The sequence below is a fragment of the Mustelus asterias genome (genome assembly GCF_964213995.1).
Source record: "Mustelus asterias chromosome 26 unlocalized genomic scaffold, sMusAst1.hap1.1 SUPER_26_unloc_15, whole genome shotgun sequence".
NCBI lineage: Eukaryota > Metazoa > Chordata > Chondrichthyes > Carcharhiniformes > Triakidae > Mustelus > Mustelus asterias.
In genome coordinates, this window is record NW_027590082.1 from 339678 (window position 1) to 359437 (window position 19760).

The following is a 19760-nucleotide window of genomic DNA, read 5'->3' on the forward strand; positions in this document are numbered from 1 at the left end:
GGTTAGTAGGAGCTCAGTGTGTTCCGCTTTGAATTACAGCCACAATGGCTCCAGATGGAGCTGAGCTGTATTGTTTGGTTAATACCTGAGATACAGGGACTGAGCTACTGATAGACGAGTTCAACTGGTTATATTTCTGAGACTAAATCAGCATTGGGTATAATTTAATATGCTGCCCCCATTTGTTGAATTACCTCAACTGATAATTCCTTCTCTATAAGATCCTGTCAATTCCATTCATTAAAATGATAATAAATCCTGTTAAAGGAAAGAAAGCACTGTTCATGTTCTGAAGGATTGTGTGGTTAGTAAACAAATACCCATTCAGTAACACACAACGGGTTACTTGTGGTACCATCAGGATTGAATTGTGAGATCAAACAGTGCGTTAAACTGGGAGGGGATGGTTTGGGGAGCGGTTCAGAACAGAACCCGACATCCTTCAATGGAATTAGATAAATGATTGAAGGAAGAATACGCAGAGTAAGAAAACTTTAACCTTGTTCTCACAAAAAGCCAGTGCAGACATCGGAGCCTGCTCATTAACATAGAACATAGAACAGTACAGCACAGAACAGGCCCTTCAGCCCACTATGTTGTGCCGAGCTTTATCTGAAACCAAGATCAAGCTATCCCACTCCCTATCATCCTGGTGTGCTCCATGTGCTTATCCAATAACCGCTTAAATGTTCCTAAAGTGTCTGACTCCACTATCACTGCAGGCAGTCCATTCCACACCCCAACCACTCTCTGCGTAAAGAACCTACCTCTGATATCCTTCCTATATCTCCCACCATGAACCCTATAGTTATGCCCCCTTGTAATAGCTCCATCCACCCCAGGAAATAGTCTTTGAACGTTCACTCTATCTATCCCCTTCATCATTTTATAAACCTCTATTAAGTCTCCCCTCAGCCTCCTCCGCTCCAGAGAGAACAGCCCTAGCTTCCTCAACCTTTCCTCATAAGACCTACCCTCCAAACCATGCAGCATCCTGGTAAATCTCCTCTGCACTCTTTCCAGCGCTTCCACATCCTTCTTATAGTGAGGTGACCAGAACTGCACACAATATTCCAAATGTGGTCTCACCAAGGTCCTGTACAGTTGCAGCATAACCCCAGGGCTCTTAAACTCCAATCCCCTGTTAATAAAAGCTAACACACTATAGGCCTTCTTCACAGCTCTATCCACTTGAGTGGCAACCTTTAGAGATCTGTGGATATGGACCCCAAGATCTCTCTGTTCCTCCACAGTCTTCAGAACCCTACCTTTGGCCCTGTAATCCACATTTAAATTAGTCCTACCAAAATGAATCACCTCACATTTATCAGGGTTAAACTCCATTTGCCATTTTTCAGCGCAGCTTTGCATCCTATCTATGTCTCTTTGCAGCCTACAACAGCCCTCCACCTCATCCACTACTCCACTAATCTTGGTGTCATCAGCAAATTTACTGATCCACCCTTCAGCCCCTTCCTCGAAGTCATTAATAAAAATCACAAAGAGCAGAGGACCAAGCACTGATCCCTGTGGCACTCCACTAGCAACCTGCCTCCAGTCCGAAAATTGAATTTAAAACTATTTTAATATCCATGAAAATAAATAATATCAAGGTGTAGTAATCTTACCAAGGCAGGTTTTCCATCACCAAGCACCCATTTATTTACAGTGGCAGTTGAGTGCCATTCGACTGCTGTAGAGTGTAAATAGGCCCTGAGTCTACAACTGCTGGCCTGAGTGGAGCCAACTGATTTTCAAACCCCCACCGTGCCCGCTGATCTCCATCTGTGGCTCGTCGCTGGCAGTGGCCATGCCTGTGACTGGTACTGACGCCTGTACTGACACAGGTTCCCTATTCCGGTGATGGTTCATCTGTTTCCTGATTATCTTGACCTGCACTTGGACTTTGTACAACATGGGCCCGGTCTTTTCCATTACAATCTTGAGGACCCAATGGATGTCGTCCTTGAAGTTCCTCACATGGACTGGGCCACAGGTCTTAAATGCTCTTTCTGTTTGCACAGGATCCTGGTTCTTCTTCTGGGTCTTCAGTTGGGACTCCACCCTCCCTGCCAGGTTTGGGAAAAGTAAACTTTGTCTTGTTTGAAGCCTCCGTCCCATTAATAATTCCACTGCGGCAATTCCAGTTGTTGTATGAGAGGTTGGCCTGTAGTTGAATAGAAATCGCACCAGTTTGGTCTCTATGGACACCGCAGGTTGCTTCTTAATGCCCAGATTAAAAGTCTGCACCATTTGATAATGGGTGATAGGGGACTGTCCTAATGTGTTTGATGCCATTGGAAAGTATGAAGGTGTGAGAGTCGATGCTTGTGAAGGCAGTGCAATTGCCATTGTCAGAGAGCAGGATTTCAGGTATCCTGTGCGTGCTGAAACTTTGTCGTAGGTTCCCAGTGGTAGCCTGGGAAGTGGTGGAGTTCATCTGATGTATTTCCAACCATTTGGAATGTGCTTCGACCAGGATCAGAAACAGAGAGCCCAAAAAAGGCCCAGCGAAGTCTAACTGGACCGCACCCAGGGCCTAACAGACCACTCCCATGGATGTAGGGAGGCTGAGGGGCAGTTTTTGATTCTCCTGGTCCAACTCGCAGTGTTGAACCAAGTCAATAATACCCGTGTCAAGCCCAGGCCACCATACGTAGCTCCAGGCGAGCGTTTCCATCTTTGAAATCTCGGGGGGCTGCGATATCTCGGAGGGCTGCGAAATCTCAGGGTCCTGCAAAATCGTGGGGTGCAGCGATATCCGGCGTGCTGCTAAATCTCGGCGTGCTGTGGTGTAATTCCATAAGGATCCGATATCATTCTGGGTGAGGGACAACTATGTGGAACCCACAGGATGATGCCATCCTCAACACTGAGTTTGTCTTTCCTTCTCCCAGTAGTGTATCATATCGTCTCAGGGCTGCCCACTGAATCGCCCACAGAGGATTATGCTTTGAATTCTCAGGGGACTGGGTCTTTTTGTGTCCAGTCCTGGGTCCCGGCAAAGGCATTGAGGTTAAGGGAAACCATCGCATGTCAAAGTAAGGTCCTATTTGGAGTCAAAATGAATTAGAGGACAAAAGTTACTGTTTAACCTCCAGCTGCATCGCCGCAACCCCCCACCCCCCCACCCCCACCCCACCCCACCCCAGCCCCCAGACCACCTTTGATATGGTCGGACATTCAGGGCCCAACAGGGAAGTTCAATTAGGAATAAACCTCCTGTAATAATTTACTAACCCCAGGATGGAATTCAATTCTATGGGGTTTGCTGGAGCAGTCGCGACCTGGCCTTCGCTTCCACCAAATGGACACTCTTGCCACCCACTCAATAGCCTGGGTGGGACAGCACGGTTGTTTGGAAGACACATTTGTCCCTTTTCATGCATTCCAAAAGCTCCAAAACTTGCCCTTGGATCTTTTCCAGGTTCGCAAAGAGCTCATGTCCCTAAGTTCCTGTGTTGTCCATGTACGCTGCCACCTGAGATTGTGGGGCTGGGTCAGCGGGGGGGGGCGGGGCTGGGTCAGCAGGGGGCGGGACTGGGTCAGCGGGGGGGGGGGGGGAGGGCTGGGTCAGCGGGGGGGCGGGACTGGGTCAGCGGGGGGGGGGAGGGCTGGGTCAGCGGGGGGGCGGGGCTGGGTCAGCAGGGGGCGGGACTGGGTCAGCAGGGGGCGGGGCTGGGTCAGCAGGGGGCGGGGCTGGGTCAGCGGGGGGGAGGGCTGGGTCAGCGGGGGGGAGGGCTGGGTCAGCGGGGGGGAGGGCTGGGTCAGCGGGGGGGAGGGCTGGGTCAGCGGGGGGGCGGGGCTGGGTCAGCAGAGGGGGCGGGGCTGGGTCAGCAGGGGGCGGGGCTGGGTCAGCAGGGGGCGGGGCTGGGTCAGCAGGGGGCGGGGCTGGGTCAGCAGAGGGGGCGGGGCTGGGTCAGCAGGGGGCGGGGTTGGGTCAGCAGGGGGTGGGCCTGGGTCAGCAGAGGGGGCTGGGCTGGGTCAGCAGGGGGTGGGGCTGGGTCAGCGGGGGGCAGGGTCAGCAGGGGGCGGGGCTGGGTCAGCGGGGGGCGGGGCTGGGTCAGCGGGGGGCGGGGCTGGGTCAGCGGGGGGCGGGGCTGGGTCAGCGGGGGAGCGGGGCTGGGTCAGCAGGGGGCGGGGCTGGGTGAGCAGGGAGCGGGGCTGGGTGAGCAGGGGGCGGCAGGGGGCGGGGTTGTGTTGGCAGGGGGCGGGGCTAGGACTGCAGGGGGCCGGGCTGGGACTGCAGGGGGCGGGGCCGCTTTGGCAGGGGGCAGGGCTGGGTCGGCAGGGGGCGGGACCAGGTCGGCGGGGGGCGAGGCTGAGTCAGGGTGTGAGGCCGGGTCGGCGGAGGGCGGGGCTGGTGTGTGGGGCCGGGTCGATGAGCTGACTCACTTTTACATTTCCACAACAGTGTAAGGAGAGGACAGAGACTGAGTTTGAATGGGTTACGACTATAGGGCAAGACAGTGACACAAATAGAGAAAATGCAACAATTTGCATTTGTATAGCACCTTTACCGTAAATGTTATGTCACCAGTGGCTGTGTGTAGAAGGGCAGTACTTTCCCATAATATTCTGCAGTGTATTGACTGGGTCCACTGCCAAGATGCCCACTGCAGTCAACCTGGAAACCACATGGCAGACTGAAGGAGCATCCCTATCAGGAATCAGTGCAATGAGGATTAGCTGTGTTGCCTTGCTGGACTATATATGCAGAGCACTGAGTCTTGCTAAAGATGTGGAGATGCCGGCGTTGGACTGGGGTAAACACAGTAAGAAGTTTAACAACACCAGGTTAAAGTCCAACAGGGGGAATTCAATTCTATGGGGTTTGTTGGAGCAGGCGCGACCTGGCCTTCGCTTCCACCAGATGGACACTCTTGCCACCCACTCAATAGCCTGGGTGCTCCAACAAACCCCATAGAATTGAATTCCCCCTGTTGGACTTTAACCTGGTGTTGTTAAACTTCTTACTGTGTTTACCCCAGTCCAACGCCGGCATCTCCACGTCTTTAGCAAGACTCAGTGCTCTGCTTATATAGTCCAGGCTATTATAGTCCAGCTTATATATTCCCCAAATAAACCTGTTGGACTTTAACCTGGTGTTGTTAAACTTCTATCTTGCTAAAGAGGCAGGAGACTGAGTGAATGTGAGGATGGTGCCTGGGAGAGTGAAGAATTTGCTGTGAGCGGAATGTGTTTTGTTGTTGACCTTGGACTATGTGAAAACCCTCATTTGGGTTAAACTTTGATCTGTATGAGAATCCGCTCTGGTAATCTGATTGTCCATCTTTTACACGGTGTTGAGTCTTTCCCTGGGAATTGATAAGCTGTCCAAGTTTAAATAAGGGTATATTTCGCAGTATTTTACAACCTGGCTCGGGCGAGATTCCGATTCCGGGGCGGGCGAGGCAGTAAAACTCCGGCCATTGTGGGTAAAGTTCGGGTCAAAGACGAGCTCGGTGTTTATTTCCTTTCTTTTCTGTTTTGCTGAGTATCTGAATTCCTTTCAATAAATGTTCATATTTATTATTGGATGTTGATAACTGTGTGAGTTGTTGAAATGAGTGAACTCCACTCTGCCGATCACAATCCCCACTCTCTTTAGACATCAGAGTAGTAAAATGTTCCAAGTCAGTTTCCAAGAGAAAATTCAATGGGAAGCAACGGCCCCGGGACAATTAAAGGAGCAGCTGGGCAGGTGACCAATTTTGGTCATTTTGTTCATCTTTTTAAGGCAAACCTGGGAGGAGGAGGGAAAGGAAAAGCGGCCGAGAGTTTTAGGGAGTGAATTCCAGAGCTCAGGATTTGGTCTCAGTTGTTGACAAATTATCCTCAACATGTCAGATTGGGGAAGTTGGAGGGCAGAGATGTCGCTGGCTTGCAGGGCTGATGAAGCTTACTGTTGTATATTGATAGTATTTTAGTTGTTCCTTATCAGCAGCCTTGCAGCTGAACAAGGGCACTTTAAGTGAGGGATTGCATGACGTCATTGGGATGATCCTGTCTGTCGTTTGCATAGGTAACTGGGCAGTGCAACATTACACCCTATAGTGTTAACTATTCCTGAATAAAGCTCTGAAGTGTTACCCAAACTCGAAACGTTGGCTCTATTCTCTCTCCACAGATGCTGTCAGACCTGCTGAGATTTTCCAGCATTTTCTGTTGATATGGCGTGAATAGGAATGGATGGGCCATGGAGAGATTTGAGCATTTAAAATTGAAATGTTGTCAGGCTGTCAATCGGTGTCAGTGGTGTATAAAGGTGAAGGGAATGAGACTTAGTGCGAGTTAGGATTCAGGAAGCAGAGTTTCAGAGCAGTGAGACTGTAGAGCTCGATATCAGCAGCTTACATGTGGAACCTGCTTCCAGGTTGATGAGAAATAGAAGAGGGCCAATGATAAAGATAATGGTGCGGGAGAGACCAGTGTTACTGATTCACTGGATGGAAAGTAACAGGTAAGAATTGAACCAAGAGCCTTTGATGCATTTCTACTCAGCTGGACGACAAGAGGCAGGAGTTGGAGAAGGTTGACATGGCCAAGCATGTTAAGGGCTGCAGACGGGTGAATGAAGATACTTCATTGACTTTTGTCAGAGTCGGATAGGATAGTATTTGTGATTTTAAGAGGAGTGGTGGCATTGTGACAGGGTATAAACATGACTGCGTGGTGCTATTGCAAAAATGGCCATGGATTTGGGAGGTAACAACATGTTCAATGAGTTTGAAGAGGGAAGTGGAAACTGGAGATGGGACAGTGGCTTGTCAGGGTGAAGGGTGGAGTTTTCAAGGAATCTGATGAGAACGACTGGTATTTTGTGAAACTGCTGTCAAATCTCAGAGTTTTCAAAGTTTATTTATTATTGTCTCAAGTAGGCTTACGTTACATTGTAATGAAGTTACTGTGAAAGTCCCCTAGTCAGCACAAATCTTTCTGAATGTGTAAGGAAACCGGAGCATCTGGAGGAAACCCTTGCAGATGCTGGGAGAACATAGAATCCCAATAGTGTAGAAAGGAGGCCATTCGGCCCATCGACAATAATCCCACCCTGGCCCTATCCCCATAGCCTCACATATTTCCCCTGCTAATCCTCCTGACACTATGGGGCAATTTAGCATGGCAATCTGCCTAACCCGGACATCTTTCGGACTGTGTGAGGAAACTGGAGCACCCGGAGGAAACCCACACAGACACGGGGAGAATGTGTAAACTCCACACTGTCACCCGAGGTTGGAACTGAACCCGGGTCCCTGGCGCTGTGAGCACTGTGCCACCGTGCCGTCCAGGCAGCCGTAAATTGTACCGATTTACAGGTTCTCAATAAATCTATCCTGCGCATCTTTGGAGTGCAGACGGTGCAGTGACCCAAGCCAGGAATTGAACCCGGGTCCCTGGTGCTGTGAGGCAGCAGTGCTAACCACTGCGCCGCTAAGACTACTACTAATATTGCGGTAACATGTGAGATTGTAATATTCTGAAATATATCTTACACACCAGTAAAGATCTCAGCCCTCTGCTTCTGATTTTGTATTAACATCTGACCCTGACATTGATATTATCCTCATTACAGAGTCTCAGAATCCGGAAACATCTGTCAATATCATGGCTGAAGGTTCAAACAAGGGAGAATATCCAATGTCTTCAACAAGAATTGGCATGGACACAGGTAGGATCACAAAAAAATACAAATATCATTCCTATCCTGCCTGCAGCTCACACCGGAAGAGGGAACGGGACAGGGACTGAGTAGAAAGTTGGAGTGAGTGACCATCTGGAGCAGGTTTAACCAAGGTTTGGCCCGGGGGCTGGGTGTGACCCGTGAAGCTCCTCTACATGGTCCCAGAGAACATTTTCAAATTATTGTCAAACAACTGAGTTCCAATTCAAATTCAGAGCTTGTTTCTCTACTCCATTTGCTGCTGATAGGCCGACTAGTGAGAGCATCAGCAGCTAACGAAGGAGAGAAACAATCTATGATTGGTGGAGCAGTGAACAGTGTGCTGAAGGCTGGTGTTGGGCAGGCGCGGCGGGGCCGGGTGGATAAACTCACTGAGCTATTCGTGTTTAGAAATCCACATTCCCATCTATCCTCAATAACACTTGGCTCACTTGCATCACAAAAATTCATCCACCTCCGATTTAAAGTATTTAATTACCCGCCACCTCCAACCTCTTCTGAGGCAGAGAGTTCCAGAGGGCCACATCAGCTCTGAGTGAAAAAATCTCTTAATCTTTGACCTAAAAAGGCAGATCCTAATGATAAAACAGTGCCCCCGAGTTCTGGACTTCCCCACAAGATTCAAAATCCTTTTCATGTCCTTGTTGTGAATATTGTTCAGCATCTTAAATACTTCAGTTAAGTCACTGCTCACTTTTCTGAACTCTGGTGGAAACAATCCCAGTTTATGCAACGTTTCTTCATAACACAACCTGCTCATTCTGGGAATCACCTCTTCTGAATCGCCTCGAATGCATTTACATCCTTTCCTTAAATAAGGAGCCCAAAAACCGCATGCAATTTTCGAGATGTGGTCTTACCAATGCCCTGTATGACTAAGGCATAATATCCTTTTGGAGTTAAATTCCCTTCGTAATGAAGGAGAACATTCCATTAGCCTTCATTATTTGCTGCACGTGCATATTAACTTCTTGTAACTCATGTCTGCAGCTCTGAATTTTGCAACCGTTCTCCTGTTTAATAATACTCTGCTTTCTTATTCTTCCTGCCAAAACAAACAACTCCGCATTTTCCCACATAATACTCCACCTGCCAGATGTTCCCCACTCACTCAATTATACGCAACCTCCTTTGGTGGAATTTTCCCGTGCTGCCTGCCACAGGAATCGGAGCAGGCAGGACATGGATCATGCAAAGGTCCATTGAACTCAGGCGGGATTTTCCGGCATTGGGGCGAGCATGGCAGGAAAATCCTTCACAACATACTTTCCCACCAATCTTTGTCTCTTCTGTAAATTTAGCCGTGATGCCTTCACTTCATTTATTGCATGATCTGAATTGTATCAAGTTGAGGCCCCAGAACAGACCCCTGCGGGACTCCACTTGTCTCATCCTGCCAATCAGAAAAACACCCATTCATAAATATTCTATGTTTTCTGCCAGCCAATCTTCTGTCAATACTAATATGTTACCCCCTAAACTGTGAGCTTTTATTTTCTGCGAAGCATTGACATGACACCTTCGCAAATGGCCTCTGGAAATCCAAGTGCAGCGTGTCTGCAGGCTCTGCTTTATCTAAAGAGCACATTACTCCTTCATAGAATTCCAATGAATCAGCTCAACACAACTTCCTTTGCACAAAACCACAAAATTTCCTTGAATTTTTCAAGTACCCGGCTACAATCTTCTTAATGATCCATTTGTACACCTTACCCACAACAGGCGTCAAACTAGCTGGCCTATCGTTTCCTGTTTTCTGCCTCCATCTTTTATTGAATACACAGGTTAAATTTACTGGTCCTTCACCCTGATGGAAACTTTCCAGAAGCTAGGGAATTGTAGGAAATTAACAGCAGCACATCTACTACCTCATTAGCCTCCTCTTTAAGATCCTGGGATGAAATCCATCAGGACCTGGAAAGTTGTCAGTCCATAGTTCCTGCAGTTTGCTCAGTACCAATCCTCCTAGTGACTGTAACTTCATCAAGTTCCGCTCTCTGTTCAACCTCTTGATTTAAAGCTGTTACTGAATGGTTTTCATACCCTCCAGAGTGAAGAAAACAGCAAAATATTTGTTCACTTCATCTGCTATTTCATTATTATCTTCTATTATCTCCCAATTCTCACTTTACACAGGACCAGCACCCACAGTACCTGCTCTTTTCTTACTTAAATAATTATAAAAACTCTTGCTGACTGTTTTCACTGTCTTTAATCTGCTATCTGTTTAAGTTTAGAATAAAAGTCTCAGACCCACTGTTCTCCCTGAAACTGGCACTGGGCAGGAAACGTTCTTTTGCACTCTTGCTCTTTGCATCAGTGAACAGTGTCAATCCCCCTCACTATATTCTCCTGGAACAAAGTGTCAATCCCCCTCACGGTATTCTCCTGGAACAAAGTGTCAATCGCCCTCACTATAATCTCCAGGAACAAAGTGTCAATCCCCCTCGCTATATTCTCCTGGAACAATGTGTCAATCCCCCTCACTATAATCTCCTGGAACAAAGTGTCAATCCCCCTCACTATATTCTCCTGGAACAAAGTGTCAATCCCCCTCACTATAATCTCCTGGAACAAAGTGTCAATCCCCCTGACTATATTCTCCTGGAACAAAGTGTCAATCCCCCTCACTATAATCTCCTGGAACAAAGTGTCAATCCCCCTCACTATAATCTCCTGGAACAAAGTGTCAATCCCCCTGACTATATTCTCCTGGAACAAAGTGTCAATCCCCCTCACTATATTCTCCTGGAACAAAGTGTCAATCCCCCTCACTATAATCTCCTGGAACAAAGTGTCAATCCCCCTGACTATATTCTCCTGGAACAAAGTGTCAATCCCCCTCACTATAATCTCCTGGAACAATGTGTCAATCCCCTCGCTATATTCTCCTGGAACAAAGTGTCAATCCCCCTGACTATATTCTCCTGGAACAAAGTGTCAATCCCCCTCACTATATTCTCCTGGAACAAAGTGTCAATCCCCCTCACTATAATCTCCTGGAACAAAGTGTCAATCCCCCTCACTATATTCTCCTGGAACAAAGTGTCAATCCCCCTCACTATAATCTCCTGGAACAAAGTGTCAATCCCCCTCGCTATATTCTCCTGGAACAAAGTGTCCAGCTATTTATTTCTCTGCCTGATGGTGCACGTTGCCTGCAGTTCGGCTTCCAGATCAATAATCCTGATCCGGATTTCCTCCAGCTGCTTACACTTTCTGCAGACATGTTTGTCAGGAATCGCCAATCCACCGAATCCGCACATTTCTGGAGTGTCGGAGGAAATCGGAGCACCTGGAGAAAACCCACGCAGACAGGGGGGGAATGTGCAAACTCCACACAGGCAGTGACCCAAGCCAGGATTTGAACCCGGGACCCTGGCGCTGTGAGGCAGCAGTGCTTGCCGCTGTACCACTGTGCCACAGGAGTTCCAGGATTTTGACCAAGTAACAGGGAGTGAGGCAGGCTATAATTCCAAGTCAGGATATATAGCTTGGAGGGGACCTTCAGGTGGTGTGTTCCCAGGCCTCCGCTGCCATACCAGGTGATCAAGGTCGTGGTTTTGGAAAATGCTATCTAAAGATATGGAACAGTGATTAGCATTGCTAACACAGCGCCACAGACCCAAGTTCGATTACAGCCTTGGGTGACTGTGCGGAGGTTGCATGTTGTCCCCGTGTATGTGTGGGTTTCCTCTGGATGTTCTGGTTTCATCCCACACTCCAAAGATGTGCTGGTTGGGTAGATTTGTCATGTTAAATTGCACCTCAGTATCCAAAGATATTTAGGTTAGATGGATTAGATGTGTGAGATGACAGGGATAGGGCAGGGCAGTCGTCCAAGGGAGTATGCTCTTGTGAAGAGTTAGTGCAGACTCAATGGGTTGAATAAGCTCCTTCTGTGCTGTTGGGGTTCTATGGTTCGATGGATCATTGGTGAGTTGCTGCAACACATCTTGTGGATGCCACATGTTGCTTTGGTTGAGGAGGGAATGCATGTGCTTCGATTCTCTCTTGTTAGACATCATAATTCCTTGGCACTTGTGTGGCACAAATGTTACATGCCACCTCCACTTGGCAGCCAATTCAGCATTACCATCATTGGCCATTATTGATATTTTGGGGATTGTTTTTCACCAGGGTGACCAACCATCCCAGATTTTTGGGACCGTCTTATGTATGAACCCTGTGTCTCTGGGCTGTCTCTTGCTCGGAAGCTTGTTGTCCTGTAACTTGTGTTTCAAATTCAGCACATGCATTGTGTGTGTTAGCCGAGGTGCAGCCCTTCTGGCAGGTAGCTCTGACACGTCTGGGAGTGACCTCCCCATCCCCCTACACCTGCCCCAGCACGAGAGATTTGGAAGCACCCTCTCCCCACCTCCTCCACCCTCATTCTGATACCAAAGCTATTTCCTTACCTCATAGTTGGTCACCTTGACCAGAAACTGATCAGCTATATAAATGCTGTAGCAACAAGAGCAGGTTGGAGGCTGCGCATTCTGCGGAAAGTTAGTCAGCTTCTGTCTCCTTCGAGTCAACAATCCACAAAGTACAATGTTTTAAAAAAGTTTTTCTTTGTGTCATAAGTCAGCTTACATTAACACTGCAATGAAGTTACTGTGAAAATTCCCTGCTCGCCACAGTCTGGCATCTGTTCAGGTACACTGAGGGACAATGTAGCATGGACAATGCACCTAACCAGCACGTCTTTCAGACTGTGGGAGGAAATCGAAGCACCCAGAAGAAACGCACACAGACACGGGGAGAACGTGCAGACTCCGAACGTGCAGACTCCGCACAATCACCCAAGCTGGGAATCGAACCTGGGTCCCTGGCACTGTGATGCAGGAGTGCTCTCCACTGTGTTGCCCAAGTAAGGTGTAATGGAAAACTTGCAACTTGCCTGATAACTGTGACTTCACAAGCACACAAGAAGTTCTACACCACTTAGGAGAATGTAGCCCACCTGATCAGCAGCCCATCCACCACAGAAGTGCCTTTGCCACCAATGCACAAAGATAGCAATATGCATCATTTACAGGATGGACTGCAGCAACTCACCAAATCGCCTTTAACAACAATTTCCAATCCTGCGATTTCTGCCCAACCAGAAAGACAATGACAGCAGAAAGATGGGAAGATCACTCTCACTAATTACAGACTCCCTCCAATCCACACAACACCCTCACTTCGAAGAAGACCTTCACTGTCACTGGATAGAGAGCCTGTCAATACCTTTCGAGCAGCACTGAGTGTACAGACACCAGGAACATTGCAGCGGTTCAAGAAAGTGTCTCACCAGCTTTCCAATGGCAATTAAGGATTCACAACAAACTGCCCTTGCCAGGAACCCTCACATCCAGTGACTGATTTTTTAAAATATTGAATTTATTTTTGAAATTGGTAGTCTCTTGTGAACCATGGGTACTAATGGGTCTGGGGCAAAGGTGGTTATTGGGAGTCAGGTCAAATATGTTATTGCTGAATGTTTCTGTATTCCCACAGGTGTTTGATACTGTGGCTCACGAGCCTTCAGTTGCTTCCTGTCAAGGGAAGTTTCATTGACAGAAATGTGTTTATTTTTCTCCATTTGTGTTTACAGATCCGAACTCCGCAATCACTCAGTTCCTGACAAAGTGTGATGATTACCAACTGTTCCAGCTGACAAAATTCTACCGGGATAGGCTGGAGCAGGCGATTGAAGGAGGAGTGGATGGGGTCAGCTTATCGTTAACATACGAGAGGATTTTCACTGGACAAGAACATCGGGTAAGTGGGAGGGATGAGTTCAGGATGTATTAACAAATGATGACGAAAGAGCTGGTTCTGTCTACATCATCTTCTAGCAGACAAGGAATCAGATGCTGCACTGATAATGAAGTTATTGACCAGTACAAATCCTGTTATTAGTCTGCACCAGACTCAGGCATGAGATGAGGATGGCCTCAAGGGTGGACAGCTTTGGGAACCTAAAGCCACCAGTTTCTTCTCAGCATGCACAACTTACCCCACACGGGTACAACAGCAGAGTGGCTATGTTACTGGATGAACAAACTGAGATCTTAACTCCTAATCCAGAGACGCAAAGTTCAATCTCATTGTTTGAGAATTTAGAACATAGAACGTAGAAAAAATAATACAGCACAAACAGGCCCTTCGGCCCACAAGTTGCGCCGGTCATGTCCCTACCTACCTAGGCTTATATATAGGCTTACCTATGACCCTCAATCCTATTAAGTCCCATGTACTCATCCAGAAGTCTCTTAAAATACCCTATCGAGTTTGCCTCCACCACCACTGACGGCAGCCGATTCCACTCACCCACCACCCTCTGAGTGAAAAACTTACCCCTGACATCTCCTCTGTACCTACTCCCCAGCACCTTAAATCTGTGTCCTCTCGTAGCAGCCATTTCAGCCCTGGGAAAAAGCCTCCGAGAATCCACCCGATCTATACCTCTCAACATCTTGTACACCTCTGTCAGGTCACCTCTCATCCTTCGTCTCTCCAAGGAGAAAAGACCGAGCTCCCTCAGCCTATCCTCATAAGGCATACCAACCAATCCAGGCAACATCCTTGTAAATCTTCTCTGCACCCTTTCAATCTTTTCCACATCCCTCCTGTCATGAGGCGACCAGAACTGAGCACAGTACTCCAAGTGGGGTCTGACGAGCGTCTTATAAAGCTGCATCATTATCTCCCGACTCCGAAACTAAATCCTCGATTGATGAAGGCCAGCACACCATACGCCTTCTTAACCACCTCCTCTACCTGCGAGGCCGATTTAAGAGTCCTATGGACCCGGACCCCAAGGTTCCTCTGATCCTCTACACTGCTAAGAGTCTTACCCTTGATATTATACACTTTCATCCCATTTGACCTGCCAAAATTGACCACTACAGATTTATCCAGGTTGAACTCCATCTGCCACTTCTCCGCCCAGTTTTGCATCCTATCTATGTCACGCTGCAGCTTCTGACATCCCCCCAACCTATCCACAACACCACCAACCTTCGTGTCGTCGGCAAACTTACCAACCCACCCCCCCATTTCCTCATCCAGGTCATTTATGAAAATGACAAACAGCAAGGGTCCCAGAACAGATCCCTGGGGCACTCTAGTGGTGACCCACCTCCATTCTGAAAAAGACCCGTCTAAAACCACTCTCTGCCTTCTGCAGGCAAGCCAGTTGTGAATCCACAAGGCAACAGCCTCTTGGATCCCATGCCCTCTCACTTTCTCGTGAAGTCTTGCATGGGGGACCTTATCGAACGCCTTGCTGAAGTTCATGTAGACCACATCTACCGCTTTTCCTTCGTCAAAGTGTTTAGTCACATTTTCAAAGAACTCCACCAGGCTCGTAAGGCACGATTTGCCTTTGACAAAGCCGTGCAAGCTACTTTTGAGCATACTAAACTTCTCTAAATGTTCATAAATCCTGTCCCTCAGGATCGTCTCCAACAACTTACCAACCACTGAGGTTAGACTCACCGGTCGGTAATTTCCTGGGCTATCACTATTCCCTTTCTTGAATATAGGAACCACATCCGCAATCCTCCAATCCTCCGGAACCTCTCCCGTCTCCATCGACGACACAAAGATCATCACCAGAGGCTCTACAATCTCTTCCCGCGCCTCCCACAGTAACCTGGGGTACATCCCATCCGGTCCCGGCGACTTATCTATCTTGATGCTATTCAAAATTTCCAACACATCCTCTTTCTTAATGTCCACATACTCAATCTTTTCAGTCTGCCTCAATCCTGTGGTACAACGACCCAGGTCTTTTTCCACCGTGAATGCTGAGGAAAAGTATTCATTAAGCACCTCTGCTATTTCTTCCGGTTCTGTACAGACTTTCTCACCTTCACCTTTTATAGGTACTATTCCTTCACATCTCATCCTTTTACTCTTCACATATTTATAGAACACCTGAGGGTTCTCCTTAATCTTACCTGCCAATCCTTCTCCTGACCCCTTCTGGCTCTCCTAATTTCTTTCTTAAGTCCCTTCCTACAAGCCGTCTACTCATCTAGATCCCCATCATCGCCTAGCTCTCTGATCCTTTTGTATACTTACCTTTTCTTTCTCACTGGGTTCAGCGCAGCTTTTGTGCACCACGGTTCCCGTAACCTACCAACACCTCCCTGTCTCATCGGAACGTTGTCATGCAGAACTCCAGACAAACATTCCTTGAAAATCTGCCACCTTACTTCCTTGAGAATGCCTCCTTCCAATTTACGCCTCTAATCTCCTGCCTGATGGCTTCATATTTCCCCTTACTCCAGAATGAACTAAGCTAATTAAATAAGATTAGACTGTCTACAAAACCAATCTGCTTCACTAAGGGAAGGAGACATGCTGCCCTTACTCAGCCTGGCCTGTATGTGGCTCCAGACACACAGTAACACAGTTGACTCTTCACTGACCTCTGAAAAGGTCTAGAAAACAAGGCAAACTAACTACAGTCAGGTATAATAAACTAAACTGGGTGCACCACGCTGGACTGGATTCGCTAACATGGCCCAGTCGACCCTGCAAAGTCCTCACTAACATTTATGGACTTTCAGCACATTTTGCAGAACCCATTCCGCAGATATGTGAAGCTATAACCTGCCATCAATATGATCCTGTAACTATGATGATCAAACAAGGTCCCAGACTCCTCCCCTACTGTTCCTGGATCTGTATGTTCCCACCAGATGGATCTGCCAGAAATTACAGCCCAGTGGTATTGTATAAACGTGGAGAGTCCTCAATATTATCTTTGGACCCCACAAAATCTTATGTACTGAGGTCAAATATAGACAAGAAAACCTCCTCCTGATCACTGCCTTCCTTCAGTTGATGAAAATGGACTTTTCCATGTCAATGTGATTAAAAAAAGAACAGGCACAAAATTTACTCATGGGGCTGGCAGGGCACGGCGGTGGAGAGGGGGCTTAATTTCTCCAGTCAAGCCTGTCTCAGTAGCACGATTACTGACTGAACTTCCCAAGTTTTGAAAGTCAGATCAGCCAGAATGAGCTTGTGGCTCTTGGCAAGTGAACGTGGAAAATCCTAGTTTTGTTCTCATCCATCTGACAGTCGCAAATGCACCAATCCATGACAGTATCAGTAAGACTTACCGCACAGTCCTTGGTGGAGATGAAGTACTGTCTTCAAACTGACAAGTGGTTCTGTTGTTTGCGATGTTATCCCCGTGCTAAATGTAATAGATATTGAATAGATCGACTGTTTCTAAACTGACAGTTGGCCATCAGTCACAGTATTGTATTTCCCCACAATCTATTAGATAATAGCATGGCACACTCACACACCACCATTACAATCAAACCAGAGGCTCGGTCCTGGTTCAATGAGTTGCGTTGGAGAGCATTGCAGGAACAGCATCAGGAATATATAAAAATGATGTGGCAACCTGGTGAATCTACAACTAGCCACAATGGTATAGAGAGAGAAGCAACTTGAGCCTCAACTAACAGCATAAAGCTTTGCAGTCCTGCCATGTCAGTCATATGATGTTAGATAATTAGACAACAAATGTGTAGGGGGGATTCTACAAACATTAACATCAGAAACAGCAGATCCCAGCTCGTGGCTGACAAGACTGAAGCATCCACAACCACCCTCAGCCATAAGTGTTCACTGATAATTCATCTCAGCCTCCTCCTGAGATCCCCATCATCACAGAAACTGGTCTTCAGCCAAATGAATTCCCTCCACATGATATAAAGGAATGACTGAGGGCATGATGTGCAGAGACACCGACAGCATCCTGGCTGTAATGCTGTAGGTTCGTGCTCCAGGACTAGTCACACTGTGAGCCAAGCTGTTCACCCCAGCTAAAGCATTGGCATTTACCCACCAATATGGAAAAAAATCCCAGGAAAGTCCATGGTAAAAAGAGCAAATGCAATCGAGTTATTACCATTTTATTCGTCTACTTACAGTTATCAAAACAATGGAAGGTATATCGACAGTGTTTTGAAGTGGTATTTGCTCAGCAATTACCTGCTCGCAGATACTGAGTTTGCACTCTGCTCCAGAGCTCCTTTGGTTCAGACATGGCTAAAAGAATTACAGAGGAGAGGTGATAGTGCCGATCGTTCACATCAAGACAGCGTTTTAAATTGTGTAGCATCAAAGAGTTTTGGAAAAATTGGACTCAGTGGAAAACAGCAATCATATCACCCCTCAAACTTTTATTTTCCAGTGAGGACATGTTCACTTTACACACTGGCTCCCACTCACCCCCACCATTGTCTCACAGGTTCGAGTTGTTCCCATCTGAAGCTACAATAAGCTTGTTGTACTGAGGGAAACACAACTGAATGTAATATTCTGAATGTGATCACACCAATGTTTTTAGGAAGGCACAGGAGTATCTCAGTTTCTTGGTTCAATGTTACCCTTTTAATACATCGCAACATTAAGTTTACTCCCAAAGTAACACAGAGAATGGCATTAATAATCATTTAATTTCAGAATTTTATAGAATAGAAGCTGGAAAAAAGGACACAATGTGGATAACACTGCGAATATTGTGAATCTGAAACAATATGGAAAGGTGACAATAGATCTGTCGGTATCTGTACAAAGAACAGGGGAACAGTTCAGGTTTAACTCTCATGTGGACTGGCAGAAAAAAGGCAAGAGTTTGAGTGGGACTGGAGAGACCAGAGGAAAAAGTCAGGATGTAGCGGAAAAGGAGTGAACTGTTCAGTATTGCTGTAACAAAAGCTGGTCTAGCCAGCGATGCCCACATCATTGTCTGTTTCCCTCACAGACTCCATCTCCAAACCACTTGATTGTATTCCTCTCCCAGCCTCTGACTGAGACCTAGCCAGACTATCTGTGATTTCAGCATTCAGTATCAAGCAGAACTCCATTTCCTGCACAATTGCCAGTGCAGAAATATCCTTATTGTCTGCACGTAACACTGCAAGTCTGTACCCCTACCTCAGCACAGCGCCTGCTGAATCCTGTTCCATGTCTTTGTTCACCCCAGATTCAGCTGTTCCAATGTTCTGCTACATTGCGTCTTATCTTCAGCTACTCAGATTCTGCTGCCTTTACTGTGCTCCCACTAGACTCCAGATAACACTGTGTGCTCATAAACCTGTAATGGCCCCCAGTCCTCAGATGCCTTTGCTTTAAAATGTCCATTCTTCTATTTGACCTGAGTCAATGAATTTGAACCTTTCCTTTCTTGTAAACTCCAGTCTGAAATTCTCCATTGCTCTGACTCTGACATTCTGCGGCAGGCTCTCCTTCACACCCCGCAATAGTAGCTAAATATTATCTGTCAAAAATTATCTAACTCCTCAATCGTCCTTACTGAGCTTTCATACGTACTAGTATTTTTTTTTAAAGTTCTGTCTCTGGCATTTGAATTACTGTGCAGAAATGATTAAGTGATTAGATTTTTCGCCATTATTATTAGCTCATTTCCCTGACATAAAGCATCAGTCGGTATTTGGATTACTCAATGGTACTTTATCAGTCAAATTTCATTTTAAAATTCCTGCTACTTAAATAACTTGATGATCAGAATAATCATTTTTCTGCCATCTGAGTTCTGATTTGCCGCTGTTTTATTTGCATACACATGGGGAACAGGGATAGACCATTTAGTTCCTCGATACTGTCCCGCTGTTAAATAACATTGCGGCTTATTTAATAGTACCCTCAAATCTGCATTCCCCCCCCTATTCCCTATAACATATCAGCCCCTTGATATCAAAAGTCCATCTACCTCTCTCTTAGAAACATTCAAAGACTCTGCTTCCACCATTTTTTTCAGGAAGAGGGTTCCAAAGACTCTTGACCATCTCAGAGAAAATAGACTTTTCCTCATCACCTCCGGATTTCTGAGTAAATCACACAGTGAGGCAGCAGGATTGAGGTTTCAGAGAAAAGTGGGTCAAATTATTCATCATGAACCTGATATCATGGCAGACACTGAGAGACAAGCAAACAATTACATTAAAATGCTGCAGATTCTCAGTGATCCCTCACTCTCTGCAAATATATTTTTGATTCTAGTTCAGTTGATTCACATTTGTTTATCGTT

The 19760-nt window shown here is 46.8% G+C and overlaps 1 protein-coding gene across 3 annotated transcripts in view; it reads left to right on the forward strand.

Annotated features, from left to right (window-relative positions):
- The window catches only part of LOC144482103 (NACHT, LRR and PYD domains-containing protein 3-like), a 252719-nt gene that overhangs the window by 205697 nt on the left and 27262 nt on the right, over nt 1-19760 (forward strand). For 2 of the 3 annotated variants that reach the window (XM_078201339.1, XM_078201340.1), the window contains exons 3-4: nt 7577-7672; nt 13287-13453. In XM_078201339.1, the coding sequence (XP_078057465.1) occupies nt 7609-7672; nt 13287-13453 (231 nt within the window). In that variant the 5' untranslated portion in view covers nt 7577-7608. The remainder of the gene's footprint in view (nt 1-7576; nt 7673-13286; nt 13454-19760) is intronic. The other variant, XM_078201341.1, reaches the window with a different exon arrangement.